Genomic DNA, 16,067 nt, shown 5'->3' on the forward strand with positions numbered 1-16,067 from the left:
CCACCTTAGATAGGGAGCCTTCTGTTTCCTTTTGTGTTCTGGTTCTCTATTTCACTTCATATCACTATTTCAATTTGGAAAAACTTGCTGATCCCCAGAATATAAAGCCATTCTCGCAAATATGGCCAGTGAACTCCGCCGCGTTGGGAATAGAATTGACTCGACTCGGAGCTCTGTTCAAGAACCCGGGCAAGTCTATCAGAGAGAATTTCCATTGATATCAAGAAGGTACTCTTTGCAGGACTCTCGAGGTTCTTACAAGCAACTCGTGGATGATTTGCCATCCACGCAAAATTCCGGAGAGGAAATAGTTCACAGATGGACAGTCACCGACGCGATTATCGTAGATCGAGCCCTCGCACAGAATTCTTGGCAGCATGGGCTTGTCCATGGTATTTCTTCCAAGCCGATTGCTAACGGCATGCCTCTCGGAAAAGGTTCTCGAATGGAAGATGACGGATCTCAAATCCCTTCTTCGAGACGAGCTAGTCGGAAGCTTCAAAAACAAAAGGTCCCTTACTTCTCTCAAAGTCGGAACAAAGACCTACCGGATACGCCACAGCCCCCGCAATACTACGAAAAGGCAACATCTTCGCACCGAAGAACTCTTTCTGGTCACTCGTATGGGAGTGGTCTTCGAACTGGCCTCAAAACAGTTGAGCAACGCCTTCAAAGTTATTCAAAAGAAACGCAATCCGCAGTTGAGTTCATCCCGGAAATCAAAAGGGCCACCATCTGGGGTGCAATTTTATCTCTTTTTCGAAAGGTGCTGAGTCAATATGGCGAGAGTCAGGTGGATAGCGTTCCGGCAGAGAAACCTGACGACATTATTGCAACTTACCCTCGCGGTATGAGGTTGTTTCTGATCCTCATGAGCGGAGCTTTGCCATATGTCGTGGTTAGTATCCTTCCAGATCTATGCCTTTTTCCTTCAACTCATAAGCTGACCAAGGGTTGTAATACAGGTCGTCTTGGATGACACAGTTGTTGGTATTTCAAACCCAATCAAAGAATCTGCCAGCCTGGCCCCTTGTTCGTGGCTGATAATATGCAGCAATCATAGTCCCCAGACTCATTTCTGACTTCCACAAACCTGAGGACATTGGGTGGTATGCTTCGGCGTATTTCCTTCCCTTAACAGTCTTTATGCCACTATATGGCAAATGTTATTCCCTTTGGAGAGTGAAGTGGCTGTTCATTTTCGCACTGGCCACTATCATGGGTAAGTGCCTGCACACTTCAGTAAAAAAAATCTAACAATTATAGTCGGATCCATACTATCTGCTGCTGCACACACAACATCCGAATTTATTGTTGGTCGTGTAATAGCTGGAGCTGGTGCTGCTGGTGTTATAACAGGGGCCATGAGGATCATCGCCCTTGCAGCAGAGCGCAGATATCGGACATTTCTCGAAGCTGCGGGCGCTGTCGTTATGGGTCAGCCACCAAACTCACACGTGTGGTATACTAGCAACTAACAAGGAGATGCTTAGGGGTATGCACGGTATCCGGGCCTATCCTCGGTGGAGCTATTGCTGATACCATTGGGTGGCAATGGTCATTCTGGATCAATCTCCCAATTGCCGCCCTTTCGGTGTCGATAATCCTTCTCTTCTTCCCCAAAGAATTGAGCGCTTCTTCGCTTCTGGGCCTTCCTTTCCGAGAGAAGCTTAGAAGGCTGGATCTCATTGGGGCGTCCCTTTTGATATCGGGCCTTGTTTGCTTAAGTTCCGCTTTGCAATCATTATCAACATCGACAGGCTTTAGCATAAGTGAAGCTACTTTGGTCATTCTTACCGCAATACTTCTTAGCGCCTTTTTACTCCACTCAAGTTTCATCAACTCTGAAGTCTCCCTCACGCCTCGAAGAATTTTATCTATAAGAGCAATTTGGAGTTGCTGTATAGGACTGTTCTTCCTTTTTGCGGGTTTTATAAATTTTATCTTCTTTCTCTCTATCTTTTTCCAGGTATGTACCAGGCTTCCCTTCCAAGAGGACACAAGGTTGATAGTCAATATTAGTCAGTGCAAGGCCAATCCGCTCAGGAGAGCGCTATCAGCTTACTCCCCTACGTACTATCTGTTAGCGTAGGAGCTGTCATAACAGCCTTGGGTGTTTCAAAAGTCCGATACTATAATCCCTTCTTCGTATGTGGCGGAATCCTTTTCGCTACAGGAGCCGGGTTGATACACACCTTTGATATTAACACGTCCTTAAAAACACGGATAGCCTACGAGGCGATTTTAGGGTTAGGGGTCGGATTTCTTATGCTGGCAAATGTGGCTTCTTCCCAGATATCATTGGAGGAGGAATATCATCCCATTGCTCAGGGTTTGACATTCTTTTGTTCGTTGTTAGGATCGTAAGTCCAACCATTGAACTTTGCTGGTGAAGTAGAAAGTACTGAACCTCGTATCTTATTTAGGACCATCTCCCTCCCGGTGTCTAGTACAATCTTTAATAGAATACTAAGGCAGCAGGTGCTATCACTTGATATACCATTGCTCCTAAAGGCATTAGTTTTATCAGATCCTACCAAAGTCCAATCAGTCGTTCCGGCAGAATATCGACAAATTATACTTGATGTCCTGGTTTACTCAATACGGAAGGCCTTTCTTTTTGGCATAATCTGCTCGATCGTTTGTGCGATATCATTTTATTTTGTGCCATGGGCCCCCCTTCCGTCTACACCGCAGAGGCAGCAAGAAGGATCAACAAATATACCAGACTCACCACCAAAGCTCCCACAGATATCATTTGCACCTGAACCAGATATAGAAAATTGGCGGAAATTGCTTTCCAATTCGGCGTGGGTAATTTCAACGCCACGCGGTGGAACTCCGGTATTATTTTCCGGCTCCTCACATGAAGGCAGCTAGAGGGTAGTCTCATGGTCTGGGCATACTGTGAAGGAATATAATTAATTGTACAATTAGAAAACAATTGAAGGAGGTAGCTACTATCCCGTGGATCCTTAAATACATACACCGATAATGTTCGGGTAGTTGCATACAAACACTGACTCAAACGGTTCATGAGCAACTTCCTTCCATTTAATTCCTTGCACTTACTTACTCGCCTTTACTTTAACTCGGAGCAACCCTGAGGTACGACTCTCCGGATTAACACAATGGGTGAGAATGAGGTCCAGATCCACAGTTGGATGGTATAAAAAGTGGAAATTCATTAGTAATCAGCGTTGATAGGGAGGTGGAGTTGGACCCGGTCAGCGATGTTGTGATGGGACCTGTGAGCTCAGACCGAATTCTTGAGGGCAGAGCCACCACTCGCATAAGCTTTTGGGTATTCAGCAATTCGAATCTAGCAACCTTGCAGCGGGCAGCCAGTCAGAACCCGCAGCAGCTATGCGATCTAATAATGTAATGAGATGGAAATATACCACTAATGCTAGAAAACGTCGGTCCGCTGCGAGGGGCTTCGGGCGCCACAAATCCGAAACAGAACTCTAGGATTCTCTGGGATACAGAAGAATCATTTGGGTCGACCGTACTATGGCTTAGATATACATTAAAGTAAGTACAGGCCTTATTCCGGGACATTTTTAAGGGATATATTTAATCCGGAACTTTAAATATATTAAGGACTTGGACGGAAATGACGATGGTGGGGAAAAAGAGAAGTCCAGCCCCCTCCCCCGGTTATGAGCAATCTTAGTTCACGCCAAGAATTCATACGAAAATGAGAAAAGGGTTCATTTCGCATTGAGAATATTACTTGTAATCTTTATATAATTCTAACTTAAGACGGTAATAATAATAAGCTTTGCAAAGAAGTATTTTAGTAATTAAGGGATTATAAAATATTACAAGCCTCTCAAGTAGCCTTTTAGACTCTTAATAAATATATTTAAATAAATAAAATAAAAAAGATATATAATAATAATTAAATACTAGATATAAGAACTCTCGTTTATTATAATAAGTAATTAATTACTTAAGGTTTTTATTACTTAATTACTGGCCTTAATTAGTTATTTAGCTATTTAATAAATCTTTAGTTTATAAATATAAAGTTAAATATAAGGTTATTTTTTAAAAAAGAAAATAGTTTAAAAATATTATATTTTTAGTTATTATTAAACAAATAAATTTCAGTTTTAACTTAATTACTTAATTAGCTTATATATATTAATTTGTATTACTTTTAATTACTTAATAAATATATATAATTATTATATATAATTTAATATATAAGTTGTATTTTAGCTTAATAAATAGCTTTTAATTTATAACTTATAATTAAATATATTAATATTTATTTTACTAAAAATCACAAATATTTATATATTATATTTCTTTTTCTTATACTTTTATTATTACTTAAAATATTTACTTTCTTTAATTCTTTTTTCTTTCTTTCTCTTTTCTTTATAAATATATAAATAAAAGCAAGAAAATATAAAAAGAAAAGAATATAAAATAAAGTAAAAGAACTTTACTTAAATTTTTTAATACTTATTACTTATAATTTAGTAATTATAGCCCTAACATTTAGTAATAAGTAGCCTATAACTATAAGGCTTCCTTTTCCTCGCAACTCGAGTGCCTCAAAGCTCACTTTTTACCTTTCACTTTTCACTTGCTTGCTTGCCCCCCTCTTCCCCCCTAGCTACCTCTCCCCGCTTGCCCCTCTCTCCTATATATATAAATAAGAATTAAAGAGAGAGTAATATTTTAAGTAATAATATAGTAGAGGCATTATAATAGGGATATAAAATACGAAGTAATATAGAGTATAGAATGGGCTTCCACAGCGTGGGATCACAACGTACGAGTGAGACGTGGAATTAGAGAGTGAAGGTTGGTTAATTTCTAAGAACTAAGAAGGAGAGCGGGGAATATATATGAAACCGGACGTACGGACGTCCGGTGGTCACCTGACCGTGCCACGTGACCAATAGGGGTAAAATCCCCACCACAGCATAGGGAGAGGGGGCGTGGCATGTGGGCGATTTTTGGTGGGGTGAAACATGCGCGTGCCGAGTCGTAAGTCATAAGTTGCAAGTTAAAAAGTTCGCTCGGGCGATTGATCCTTACGGCTTTCCGTAACAGCGTGGCAGATCTAGATGTAGTGGCGGGGAAATTATTTATCCGACAGCCGCCTGCCTTGAAACGTTTTCTCACGGCAAGATGCTCTATGCAAAACCCTCACCTCTTCGCATCCTTCGTCCGAAACCCTCGACACCACGCAAGAGGCCATGGAGCCACGGTCCGACGGCAGATTTCACAGTAGGCCCTCTTATTTACTTGTGAGTGTTCTCGAAGCTAAGGGGATTGCGGAGTCAATTGGAAGGGGCGGTCGAGTCCTCGGTGGAAGTGATACTAGAGGCTCCGACTGCTGGAAATTCATCGGGAGTTGAATGTTCCTGCCACATCACCCTAGCCAGGGTTAACTCCATCCAATCCATCTCAAATGCCACCTTCTCCAAGGTTTTATATTTTTTACCCCGCAAAGCTTCTTTAGGCAGGGGCGGGCCGAAGGCTTGTCGTCCCCAAATATCGAAAAGGGGGATCATGGGGCTCGTGCGCCTTATGATCATGGAACCGAGTTCCGGATATAGCGTCAGAAGCCTTAATCTAATTTCATTAAATGTAATAAACACGAATGCCCCCCTCCCGTGCTGCTGTTGCCACACACCATCATCATGTTCTCTCAAGGAACTGTCTTGGTCGGTCTACTTGGCCTCATTGACATCTCTGTTGCGCAGTCTTGTGCCATTGAATGGTGAGTCCCAGTTACCGATATTCCATCCTTTGTTATTAAGGCTAAGCCAAGGTTCTAACTTCTAGGGCTCAATGTGGAGGTGTCAGTTGGACCGGGGCATCGTGCTGCCAGACAGGGAACTCATGCGTGTTTGTTAATAGCTACTACTACCAATGCCAAACGGCGACGGCTACATCTTCTAGAGTAAGTCGTCGTTTCTTTGTGATCATGGTTATCACTTTTGATTGACGCTACCTACGAAGAGTTCTGCGACAAGCGCGAGCACTACAGTAGGACCAACATCTACAAGCACAACCAAGACATCAAGTGGGCCATCTCTATATACTACAACCATTGCAGTTTCAACTACAAGGTAAGTCTATTACTCGAAATTTTGTTCCTTCTTTCAAATATAGTGTTTAAGCATTTCTGTTTAACTCCAGAATAACTTCGTTTAGTCTTCTCTTTTTTCGATGTACACTTCTTCCTTTTGAATAGCAACGCTGACATAAATTTGAATCAGCCACGCCCAGTCTCCTTATCCAGTCCCCTCAGCCTCGGGCTCTTGCGGCTCCTGGTCCCTAGTTGACAATGTGTGCTGTCCTACATACTGTAGTGATATCTTAACCTCTGAAGACTGCAACTACTCAAATGCCTCGTGTGGAAGTTGTATTAGCCCGCCTGCAGCAGACTGCAAGTCCGGCACGATGTACAACGAGACACTTTCGGTAAATCAAAATGAGGGTTGGCACTACAGTGTAAGAAGACCCCGGTCCTTACCCCTATCTATTGTTTCTTGTAACATTTACCCAGCGATCAACGCATTTCGGGCTCACCAGCGGCGGTGCTTGTGGCTTCGGTCTCTACGGCCTGTGTACCACCGGAGGCGCAGACGCAAGTTGGATTGATCCATGGATCGAAAGCACTTGCAGTGCCTTCTGTACAGCGTATCCACTTTTATGTCAGGATCCTACTTCTACTAACCTTACTATGCGTGGAAATTTTGCCGCTCCAAATGGCGACTACTATACGCAGGTATGCGCTGCCACGATCATTGAGCACTGACTTCCCGCTGATGGTCGTTGCAGTTCTGGCCCTCGCTTCCAGGTGATCTGGACAACTATCTCTCCTGCGGAGAATGCTTCGAGCTTGTTCAGACAATGCCAAACGGCACTGAGTATGCAGTTGGGCAACCAGGCTACACACCGCCAATCATTCTCGAAGTTGTTGATAGTTGCCCATGCAATGCAAATTCAAAGTGGTGCTGTAAGCACAAGATTTCATTCCCCTAAACATGCCAATACTGATAGTTTTGCATCAGGTGGCCCTAAAGCAGATCATTGTGCTGAAATCAACTTCACGTACGGCTGCCCGCTCCCAGTTGACAGCATTCACCTTGATCTCTCTGACATTGCGATGGGCCGACTCCAAGGCGGTGGTTCTCTCGCCGCAGGGGTCATCCCCACGCGCTACAAACGGATACCATGCCCTGTCCCAGGAAATGTATATATCTGGCTACGTGACGGCGGCGGGCCATACTACTTTGCTCTCAGCGTCGTCAACACCTATGGCGTTGGATCTGTAACGACTGTAGAAATAATGGGCTCCGGTGACACGACTTGGACAGCTTTGCTTCACGATCCTAACTATACGTCTTCGAGACCGCAGGAACGTTATGGTTCGTGGACTATCCCTCAGGGGAGCGGCCCGTTCAATGTCCCGATTGGGATGCGAATTACGAACCCGGCTGGACAACAAATTGTGAATATGAATGCCATCAAGTCGTTCGCGGCTCCGGCTACAGCACCATCGGGGTGGAACTATATTGATTTGGGAGTGCAGTTCACTAAGTAAGAGGTGGGAATTGTTTCCAGTACATAGGAATTAGTATGGGAATATATAGTGCTTAAAATATATGCTTCTTCTAATAATATTCGATTGATAAGATACTTGTTTCTACAGCCAGTGTGTCAAATGATTAGGTTTGATTTGATTAGACCCCCCTACTCAAATCAAATCAAGTCAAAATCAAGCTAATCAAATCATACTTAATTATAATCAAAGATAATCAAAGATAATTAATTAGATTTATCACGTGATTACGCACATGACTCTGGAGCTTCGGAAGCCGAGATAAGGCTAAAATAAGGTCTGGGCTAGCCGTATTCGGTATTACTAAAGGCGCTCTTTACTAAACCAGGCCTAGCGCTAATTAGTAAGCGAAGCCAAAGGCGCTAGAACCTCCTTGATTTCCAGTGTTATAGTAGTAGTAAAGAGCTTGAATTGAGCTAAAGGCTATCTGCCAGGCTAAGGAAGCACTGGCCACATGCTAAGTCACGTGCAACAGCACCACGTGACTGGTACCACATAACAAAAACTAGTTTGTTATTTTAGATTTAGACTAATTTTATACTCTTATATATGCTTTATAAATTTTATTTATATTTTATTAATATAGTTATTAGTTATTTAATAATTTTTAGAAATGCCTAAGAATGTGTGAGGCACGTAATAGCAGGGTGATGCACAAGTAGTCAAGGTAAGTAAGCTGCGGAGTGACGCTTGCAAGTGTAACTGATTCCAAGAATTGATTCCAACAAGAGACTAATCGATGCCCCTTCCAAAGCTAGGAGCGTCTCCCTATATATTCCCTAGTGCTTAGCCAGGCATGCGAAGCCCTTTACTTAATTAGGAAATCCCATGCGATCCATACGATTCCGATCGCAAGCTGTACCCAAAATAGGAAACTAGATCCACGACATCTGACACCTGTCCATGCGCCATCACGTGTGCCCATCACAGAATGTATACTTTTATATTATCACGTGATGATTATAATTAATTATAATTAATTATAATATAAATCAAGCTAATCAAATCATACTTAATTATAATTAATTCTAATTAATTCTAATTAATTAGCCTTGATTATTTTTTGACACACTGTCTACAGCAAGATCTGCTATTTTATTATTAGAATCAATTAATATTCTTACGTATTTGATTGTGTTTTTAATGCAGCCTAATCCCTCGCTCTCTACCTTAATAATAAATAATCCATGCGTCTTCCACTAGTACAATTCTCTAATTCCATCTAAACTCGATAGCAAGTCATCCTTTCCTCTACCATCTCGCGTTACACCTTTGCCGTACAGATAGTGGAACTTTCGCCGTACTTTACATTTCCGCATGTGCAAGCATTAATCGACGTCGTGGCCATTATCGCAGAATTAGAGGATGTAGGGTATATTTATGCTCAACAGTCTGCGCTCTGTCCTGACTCAACCTTAATCAAACGTGTCGCCCGGATCCGACACTTTCTCAGAGGGCCCCACCTTAAAAAAGACATTTGTGGTTCAAATACGAGCCTTAGCATTATCCAACCAGGAGATTCTGCAAATATAAAATCAACCGAGGGATAAAGCTGCGTTCCAGCGTATAATAACGGTATGATATCCCTCGAAGCAGGAATTCTTAAATTGAGATTCTGTTGATCAACGACGCAATGCATCTAAGCCAGCGTTATATGCATAGCAGACTTCTTCTCATCCACTCCCTTAACATTAGAAGGAAATAGTTCTGTAGAAGCTCTTGACTCTCAGCGTGGTGTTCTAACAATGACCAGTGTGTCAAATGATTAGATTAGATTAGATTAATGGCCATTAATCTAATCTAATCACGAAATATACTCATTAATCATATTCTATTCACGTATTAATTAGATTAATCATGATTAATCTGATTAATACACACGTGATCCTGCACGTGACTGTGCTAGCCTAATCTGGTAACGCTCCTGCCCGTTCTAGCTCTAGCGCTACACTAATCAGGTGCGGCAACGCTTAGTAAGCGACCCGAAGCTAAATTAAAAAAGGGGGAATGTAGGAGAATAACTAGTTTATTATTATTGAAAGCTAGTATATAGCTACTATTATATAAGCCCTGGCTTAGTTTAACTAGGGCTACCTGATAGGTGCCTTAGTTATTTAATACTTATTAAGTAAACAGTGATTTACTATAGTCACGTGACAGATTAATCAGATTAATTATTCTAATCTAATCAAAAAAAATCTGAATTACATTAATCATAATTCAATTACATTAATTGATTAATTAATTGATTAATTTGATTAACGTGATTAATCCTTTGTGTGACGGCGGGATCAATGCAATGGTCGAAGGCTCAAAGTTCAAAGAATCTCATGTATTGGAAAATACTAAGCTGTGGAACAAAGTAGGGAGGATGCCTCGACCTTTAGTATTGTTCCGTCCAAGCAATTCCGGCTTAGCTTTGTTTTGTGCCTGTTTCCGATATCCTGTCCTTGGCAGATCATGCCCTTACGCCAGCCGTCACACTTTGACACACTGACAATGACATTACTGCCCGATAAAGTCAGTTCGCCTTCGCGGCTCCCAATGGAATTTTAAATCCCCTACCTTTCTGACTCACATATGCACCGTAGAGAGTGGGGTTGTCTTTAATTTGTAGAAGTACAAGTGGATATCTGTCCACAAACTCTTCAAGGATGTCATGGCATCAGTGGCATTCTGGGGCAAAATTCCGCCAAACGTAATCAGCTCATCGTATCCAGCAAAAGCATCACCAAATCGTCATGCCCCTTCTCAGACGCAATCTCCATCGCAGTCCTCCCCCTTTCATCCACAACATTCGGATTTGCACCTTTCTCCAGCAGCAATTTCACATTTCCGACCAAATTGTTATCGGAAGCTCGCATCAACGCAGTCACCCCATCCTGCGCAAGATTCACATCCGCCCCACCATCGAGCATTATCTTCAGCCTAGTGGGATCCTCTTGAGAGGCGGCGAGCAGGAATGGAGAGCCCTGGCCGGCGATAATATCAGGATCCGCGCCCAGAGAGAGCAGTTTTGACATGTATTCAGGTAAGTTGTCTCGAACGGCCGTAAAAAGGGGACGGTAGTAGTCTTCAGGATCCCCATTCACATCCGCATCTGCTTCCACGAGAATCTGAATTGATTCGATGCTCTCCCGGTTCACAGCTTTTTCGATCACCCCCCGGGCCTTGTGCACATCCGCGCCACTAGCGATTAGTTGCTTGAGCATTGCTGGCTTCGTGGCAGCAATTTGTAAGGGAAGCCCTTCTCCGCCTGGCGAAAATTAGCACGGACTAAAGAAAGTATTGGCAGACATACCCTGATAATTCGGATCAGCGCCCCTGGACAGCAGCAATGCCACGATTGCAGTGTCATTTTCTCGCACTGCGGTATGCAAAGGACGGTAGTAATCATCTGGACCTCCATCAATCGGGCTTCCCGCATCAAGCAAAATCGGAATCGCTTCGATACAACTCCCGAAGCAAGCTTTCTCAAGAGCTCCGGTAGCCTTTGTAATGTCTGCTGCACCACCCAGAAGTATCTTGAGCATCGCGGGTTTGTCGGCCGCTATGACCAAAGGTATACCTTCACCACCAGCGAGGTTAGGATCTGCACCACGGGATAGAAGGAGCTGCAGAATCTCTGCCAGATTTTCTCTCACTGCGGTGTTCAACGGGCGGTAATAATCGTCTGGTAAGCCTGCGATTGGGTATCCTGCATCGAGGAGGATGGGTATACTTGCGATGCTTTCCCGGAAGACCGCCTTTTCCAGAACTCCAGGCTGCTTAACCTCGGCGCCGGCAGCAATAAGAATTTTGAGCATTTCTGGTAAGGTCGCCGCGATTTGAATGGGGAAACCTTCGCCGCCCTTGATGTTTGGATCTGCTCCCCGTGAGAGGAGGAGCTGCAGAATCTCAGACTTGTTGTCTCTCACTGCCGTGTTTAGAGGACGGTAGTAATCATCTTCCAATCCCGTGATTGGATAGCCAGCATCCAAAAGTATCGGTATGCTCTCAATGCTGTCTCTGAAGACCGACTTTTCGAGGACATTAGGCTTCTTGATATCGACGCCAGCTCCCAGGAGCAATTTGATAGCCTCCGGTTTGGTAGCCGCGACCTGAATGGGGAAACCTTCACCACCGCTAAGGTTGGGATCTGCTCCTCTCGAAACCAATAAAGCAGTGATCTCGAATAAGTCGTCACGAATCGAGGTATTCAAAGGGGTATAATAGTCCCCTTTCGTGTTTGGGTCGAGACCTCCATCCAACAAAGCTTTTACCACTTCAATCTGATTGTAATGAACAGCATTCTCTAAGAGCGCTGTGTTCGTGCGTATATCAGCGCCCCCGACTATCAGATATCGCATACAATCCGCAAAACGGAGAGAGGTGAGAACGGGTGGGTTGGGACCGGGGAGGTCAGGATCGGCACCATATTCGAGAAGTAGTTTGACAAGCTCCGGCTTATTCTCACTACAGGCCAGACCCAATCCTGTGTAGCCACCCGCCACTAAAGGATCAAAAAGTCAGCTCATTTAAAAGAGTTTCCGCGGATATTTCGAATGGCTAGTGGAAGGGGACAGTAGAAATGACCGAGAAGATCAAGATCAGGAACGAACAAATAGAGAACCCTTACTTTTGATATTAGGATCAGCCCCATACGACAGCAATAGCCTAGCTGCTTCTTCTTGACCACGCTGACATGCGTAGCGGAGTGCGGGAAAACCATCAGTAGGTTTGAGATTTGGATCAGCGCCGAATTCGAGAAGGAGTCTCAAGCTCGTCAGGTCATTCTGAGCCACAGCTTCAACCAGAGCAATCCTGTCACCCTCGAGATTTGGCGAAACTCCGCGGTTGAGCAGTTGCTCTACCATGCTGTGCTTGCTAGTGGAGACTGCGCTCACAAGTGTTCTTGCCAAAGCGACATTTGTGCTCACTGTTTGAGGGGGTGTTCTTCGAGGCATTTTGGATGGATCAGCGTTTACTCGGACTATCTTCCATGGGTCAGTGGGGCCTTTGTCTGTTATCGTCATTTCAGACAGCGAAGGAGTTACAATGTCGGAGATGGTTGATGCCGGGGGTGGTTGCTCGGATAGCGCAGTGGGAGTTTTCGGATCCGACTCGGCATGAACTGTGACTCCAGGAGGGCCGGTTGGGGGTGGTGTATTTTTCTGCTCGGCTCCAACAATGGCAAGTCCAGGAGGTGAGCCGGACGGAGCTATAGGTTTTCTTTGGACGGGCTGGGCAGGCTGTGGTTGCTGAGGAGGAGGAATCCCTTGCCAACCCGGTGGCGGACCCGCAGGGGGTTGAGGAGTCTGGTACGTAGGATTATATGCTTGAGCCCCTCCCTGCGATGGGCCCGACGGAAAGGCACTGGGGTGCAGTGGTTGAGGTGGGGGATGAGTAGGTGCGACAGTGGATGATCCAGGACTCTCAAGCTTTGCCGCCAACATGCCATACTCATATCCAACAGAGGAGGACGCAGAAGCTGTGTTTCTGTTGCATTGGTCAATTAGCGCTGCAGAAAACAGACGAAGTGATTCTTACATATTGGTCAAGAGCATTGTCATCGTCAGGGCACCCTTGTTGGTCTGCAGCGAGTTGCGAACCTTCGAGATATCCTTGTCCGCAAAGAATTGTCTCCAAGTCTTTTGAAGCACCGCGAAAGTTCCCCCCTTCTCGTATTCCATGAACTTCTCAAGGAGGTATTGTAATTGCGTGAAGTCATGAAGCGTCTGATCCAGGATCTTGCTGAGCTCGGGGATTGCCTGCTGAGGAAATGGCTGACCTGTGGCAAAGTGTTCTTGGAGGCTGGTCTGTAGAGTGTTCAGAATCTTGCAAATGCTGAGAAAGTCCAGCCCAAGATCGCTAAAACCTAATGGTTTGTCTTTGACATGATCCAGGAAATCGACCATCTTCAGCGAAATGCTGTTCCCCAAAGCTGTCGTGCTGTGCGTCAGCCTCAAAAGGTGATCCTGTGCCGCCATCGTGATTCCTTTCTTCGTTTGAGGAACAATGTTTGACGCAAAAGAAAAAACGGTTGATCAAGGACCCGTGGTGGGGTAGCTGCGGAGTTTATCTGGAAGCCATCGAAATTGTGGAAGCCTCTGTGTTTGAGCTGCGGTTCAGCTGGAGCGATAAAAAGTTTAATCAAAGCCATCCCTTCAGCCCCGGATTCCTTTTCAATGATTGTGGCGGCCAGGATGGAAGGTGAGTGATTCGCTAGCTTAAAACCCGAAGCCTCGCAGGCCTTGACATTCGTATTGCGTATCACGGAACTGTGACTGGTGCCACATTCGATTGGCTGAAGTCTGTACCCTTCTTTCAAAAGATAACCGATTTTGATTGGATCACAAACTGCGTAATTTCAGGGAGCTTCCATGTTCAGAGCTTCACTGCAGGCGGGTGACAGCCTGTTGACTCACGTGTCAAATCGAGAAAACAGTTGCCTCTCATCTGTCGTGGTGATATAGTTTGAACATAAAAACGAATCACCGAACTGTAATGAATGTGCTGTTCAAATGAGAAACATTGGAAGTACTCCCAAGCCCCGAAAGTTGGCGCACGTGACGAGGAGTATAAAATCTTGCTGCCAACGGCCGTACGTTAACGCCGAATCCGTTGACGAATTGCCTTTCTCCGTTCGACGCCACAATATGCAGAGGTTTCTCCATATCTGGTAGATTTCGAGGTCTTGGTGTCCCTTGCTAAATAAGCAGCGCGCATTTATCAGCTTCAAGGCCCTTCACTCAACCCAGCTGAAAGCCCTATCGCCGGAAGTTCTACAGCCCTGCGCCTTCCATGATGTCATCGGCTGCTTTTACTCAGCAGTTGCACGGCTATAAGCCATGTTCTTTGTACGAATCCGGGAATTTTCAACATCACTCAATAGACTGAAACGGATGGACTGTGAAGGAAGACGCAGAACGATTGGAAATTGGGGCAGTACTGGAGTGCCGTATCATTATCGACATCTTGTACAACGGGGACGAAGATTTATATAAGAAAGTGATTGAGCCTGCGGCAAGTAATCTTTTCATCAGCTCAGTCACCAGTTCAATCTCATATATAATCGAAGAAAACCACCCAGAACCATCAAAGCTCAATTTTAGACATCACTTCCTCTAAAACAAATACCAATCTCACTCACCACAATTCAATGGCAGGAGAACTCGTTCTTGTTACAGGCGGCACTGGCTTCATCGGCATCAAGGTGATCCAGCTCGCTCTGAAGGCAGGCTATTCAGTACGCGCCGCCGTTCGATCCCAACAGAAAGCAGATGCCGTTCTCGAGACACCGACAGTCAAGTCAATCAAGCCTGGGTCTAGACTCACTTTCACCATCGTGCCCGACATTTTGGCCGAAAATGCGTATGACGAAGCAGCTAATGGTGTGAGGTACATCATACACGTAGCCTCTCCAGTCATCAAGGGCGAAGGCTTCCCTCCTGAACAGTGGGAGTCTGCTATCGTCGAGCCAGCAATCAAAGGCACGAGTTCCATCTTGGAGGCCGCCTACAAGACCGAGGGCATCAAGCGTATCGTTATCACCTCGTCGGAAGTCGCCATTATCCCTTGGGAAGAATTCATCGCTAAGGAAGTCGATACTGTCTTCGACGACAAATACGAAATCCCCTTCCCAGCAGGACCGTATTCTCACATCTTCGAGGCTTATGCTGCAAGCAAAGTCCGCGCTTTGGTGTTCACCAAGCAGTTTATCAAGGAGAAGAAGCCAGAATGGGACGTGATCAATATCATGCCCTCCTTCGTGATCGGGGAGAATGAGATGATTACCGATCCGAAGTTGGTCTCCGATGGCACAGTCTCGGCCGCTTTTGCCCAAGTCCTCGGAGAAGACAGTGGATGGGGAAACGTGCCTAGCACAAGCGTCCACGTCGCTGACGTTGCGAGACTGCATGTCGAAGCTTTGAATGCCAAGATTGAAGGCAATCAGAGTTTCCTGGCTGTCTCCGAGGGAGAGCGAGGAACGAGATGGGAGGAGGCGGTCGATATCGTTAACCGCAACTTTCCTGAGGCTGTGAAGAAGGGCATCTTTCCCAACAATGGGACGGCTAGAACAAAGAGGACAAAGGTCGATGCTAGTCGGACTGAGAAGGTCTTTGGTTTCAAGTTCCAGAGTTATGAGGAGCAGGTCAAGAGCGTTGCCAAGCAGTACCTTTCACTGGTCGGTGCGCCAGAAGCCTGAGCAGGAAATGGAAGGTAGGTTTGGAGCAGCAGGAGCAATAGCAAAATTTTGGAGCAAATCCATCTTGCATGTGAGATTTTGGTATGCAGTGACAACCACTTGGAGTCTTTTAGGCACTGATGATGGAGAGCTGGAGCCTGTAAGACTTTTATAAGGCAGGTGATTATGTGTTATTAGCGAGCGAGCCGTGAGAAATTAGCGCCATTCTTGAACCGAGAAAGCTTGAGCGCCTTTCGATATTTTCCTACAGCACATCTCGATATTGCGGCAACAACTCCACTC

General features: G+C 45.0%; 5 protein-coding genes across 5 annotated transcripts; 3 read left to right on the top strand and 2 right to left on the bottom strand.

Annotated features, from left to right (window-relative positions):
• Window positions 1-445: 445 nt before the first annotated feature.
• On the top strand, window positions 446-2,968 carry K444DRAFT_706598 (MFS general substrate transporter; the record flags this gene model as incomplete). The annotated part of the gene is made up of 7 exons (XM_024888138.1): window positions 446-898; window positions 966-990; window positions 1,055-1,222; window positions 1,267-1,437; window positions 1,494-1,969; window positions 2,023-2,363; window positions 2,427-2,968. The coding sequence occupies 7 exons, from the start codon at window positions 446-448 to the stop codon at window positions 2,878-2,880; spliced, it is 2,088 nt and encodes a 695-aa protein (XP_024727823.1). The 3' UTR covers window positions 2,881-2,968.
• A 2,698-nt stretch (window positions 2,969-5,666) lies between these two features.
• Window positions 5,667-7,579, top strand: K444DRAFT_647333 (uncharacterized protein; the record flags this gene model as incomplete). The annotated part of the gene is made up of 7 exons (XM_024885320.1): window positions 5,667-5,746; window positions 5,812-5,929; window positions 5,989-6,098; window positions 6,249-6,483; window positions 6,539-6,760; window positions 6,814-6,991; window positions 7,047-7,579. The coding sequence occupies 7 exons, from the start codon at window positions 5,667-5,669 to the stop codon at window positions 7,577-7,579; spliced, it is 1,476 nt and encodes a 491-aa protein (XP_024727824.1).
• Window positions 7,580-10,317: 2,738 nt separating this feature from the next.
• K444DRAFT_476501 (uncharacterized protein) lies at window positions 10,318-10,524 on the bottom strand (the record flags this gene model as incomplete). Its single annotated transcript, XM_024872941.1, has 1 exon — window positions 10,318-10,524. A coding segment is annotated over one exon (207 nt), but the record flags the coding sequence as incomplete, so codon positions are not given.
• A 1,575-nt stretch (window positions 10,525-12,099) lies between these two features.
• On the bottom strand, window positions 12,100-13,119 carry K444DRAFT_221515 (ankyrin). Its single transcript, XM_024871145.1, has one exon. The coding sequence runs from the start codon at window positions 13,030-13,032 to the stop codon at window positions 12,187-12,189; it is 846 nt and encodes a 281-aa protein (XP_024727826.1). The 5' UTR covers window positions 13,033-13,119; the 3' UTR covers window positions 12,100-12,186.
• A 1,254-nt stretch (window positions 13,120-14,373) lies between these two features.
• Window positions 14,374-15,853, top strand: K444DRAFT_620113 (NAD(P)-binding protein). Its single transcript, XM_024881640.1, has one exon. The coding sequence runs from the start codon at window positions 14,739-14,741 to the stop codon at window positions 15,783-15,785; it is 1,047 nt and encodes a 348-aa protein (XP_024727827.1). The 5' UTR covers window positions 14,374-14,738; the 3' UTR covers window positions 15,786-15,853.
• The last annotated feature ends 214 nt before the right edge of the window (window positions 15,854-16,067 follow it).

Source organism: Hyaloscypha bicolor (assembly GCF_002865645.1).
Source record: "Hyaloscypha bicolor E unplaced genomic scaffold K444scaffold_182, whole genome shotgun sequence".
NCBI lineage: Eukaryota > Fungi > Ascomycota > Leotiomycetes > Helotiales > Hyaloscyphaceae > Hyaloscypha > Hyaloscypha bicolor.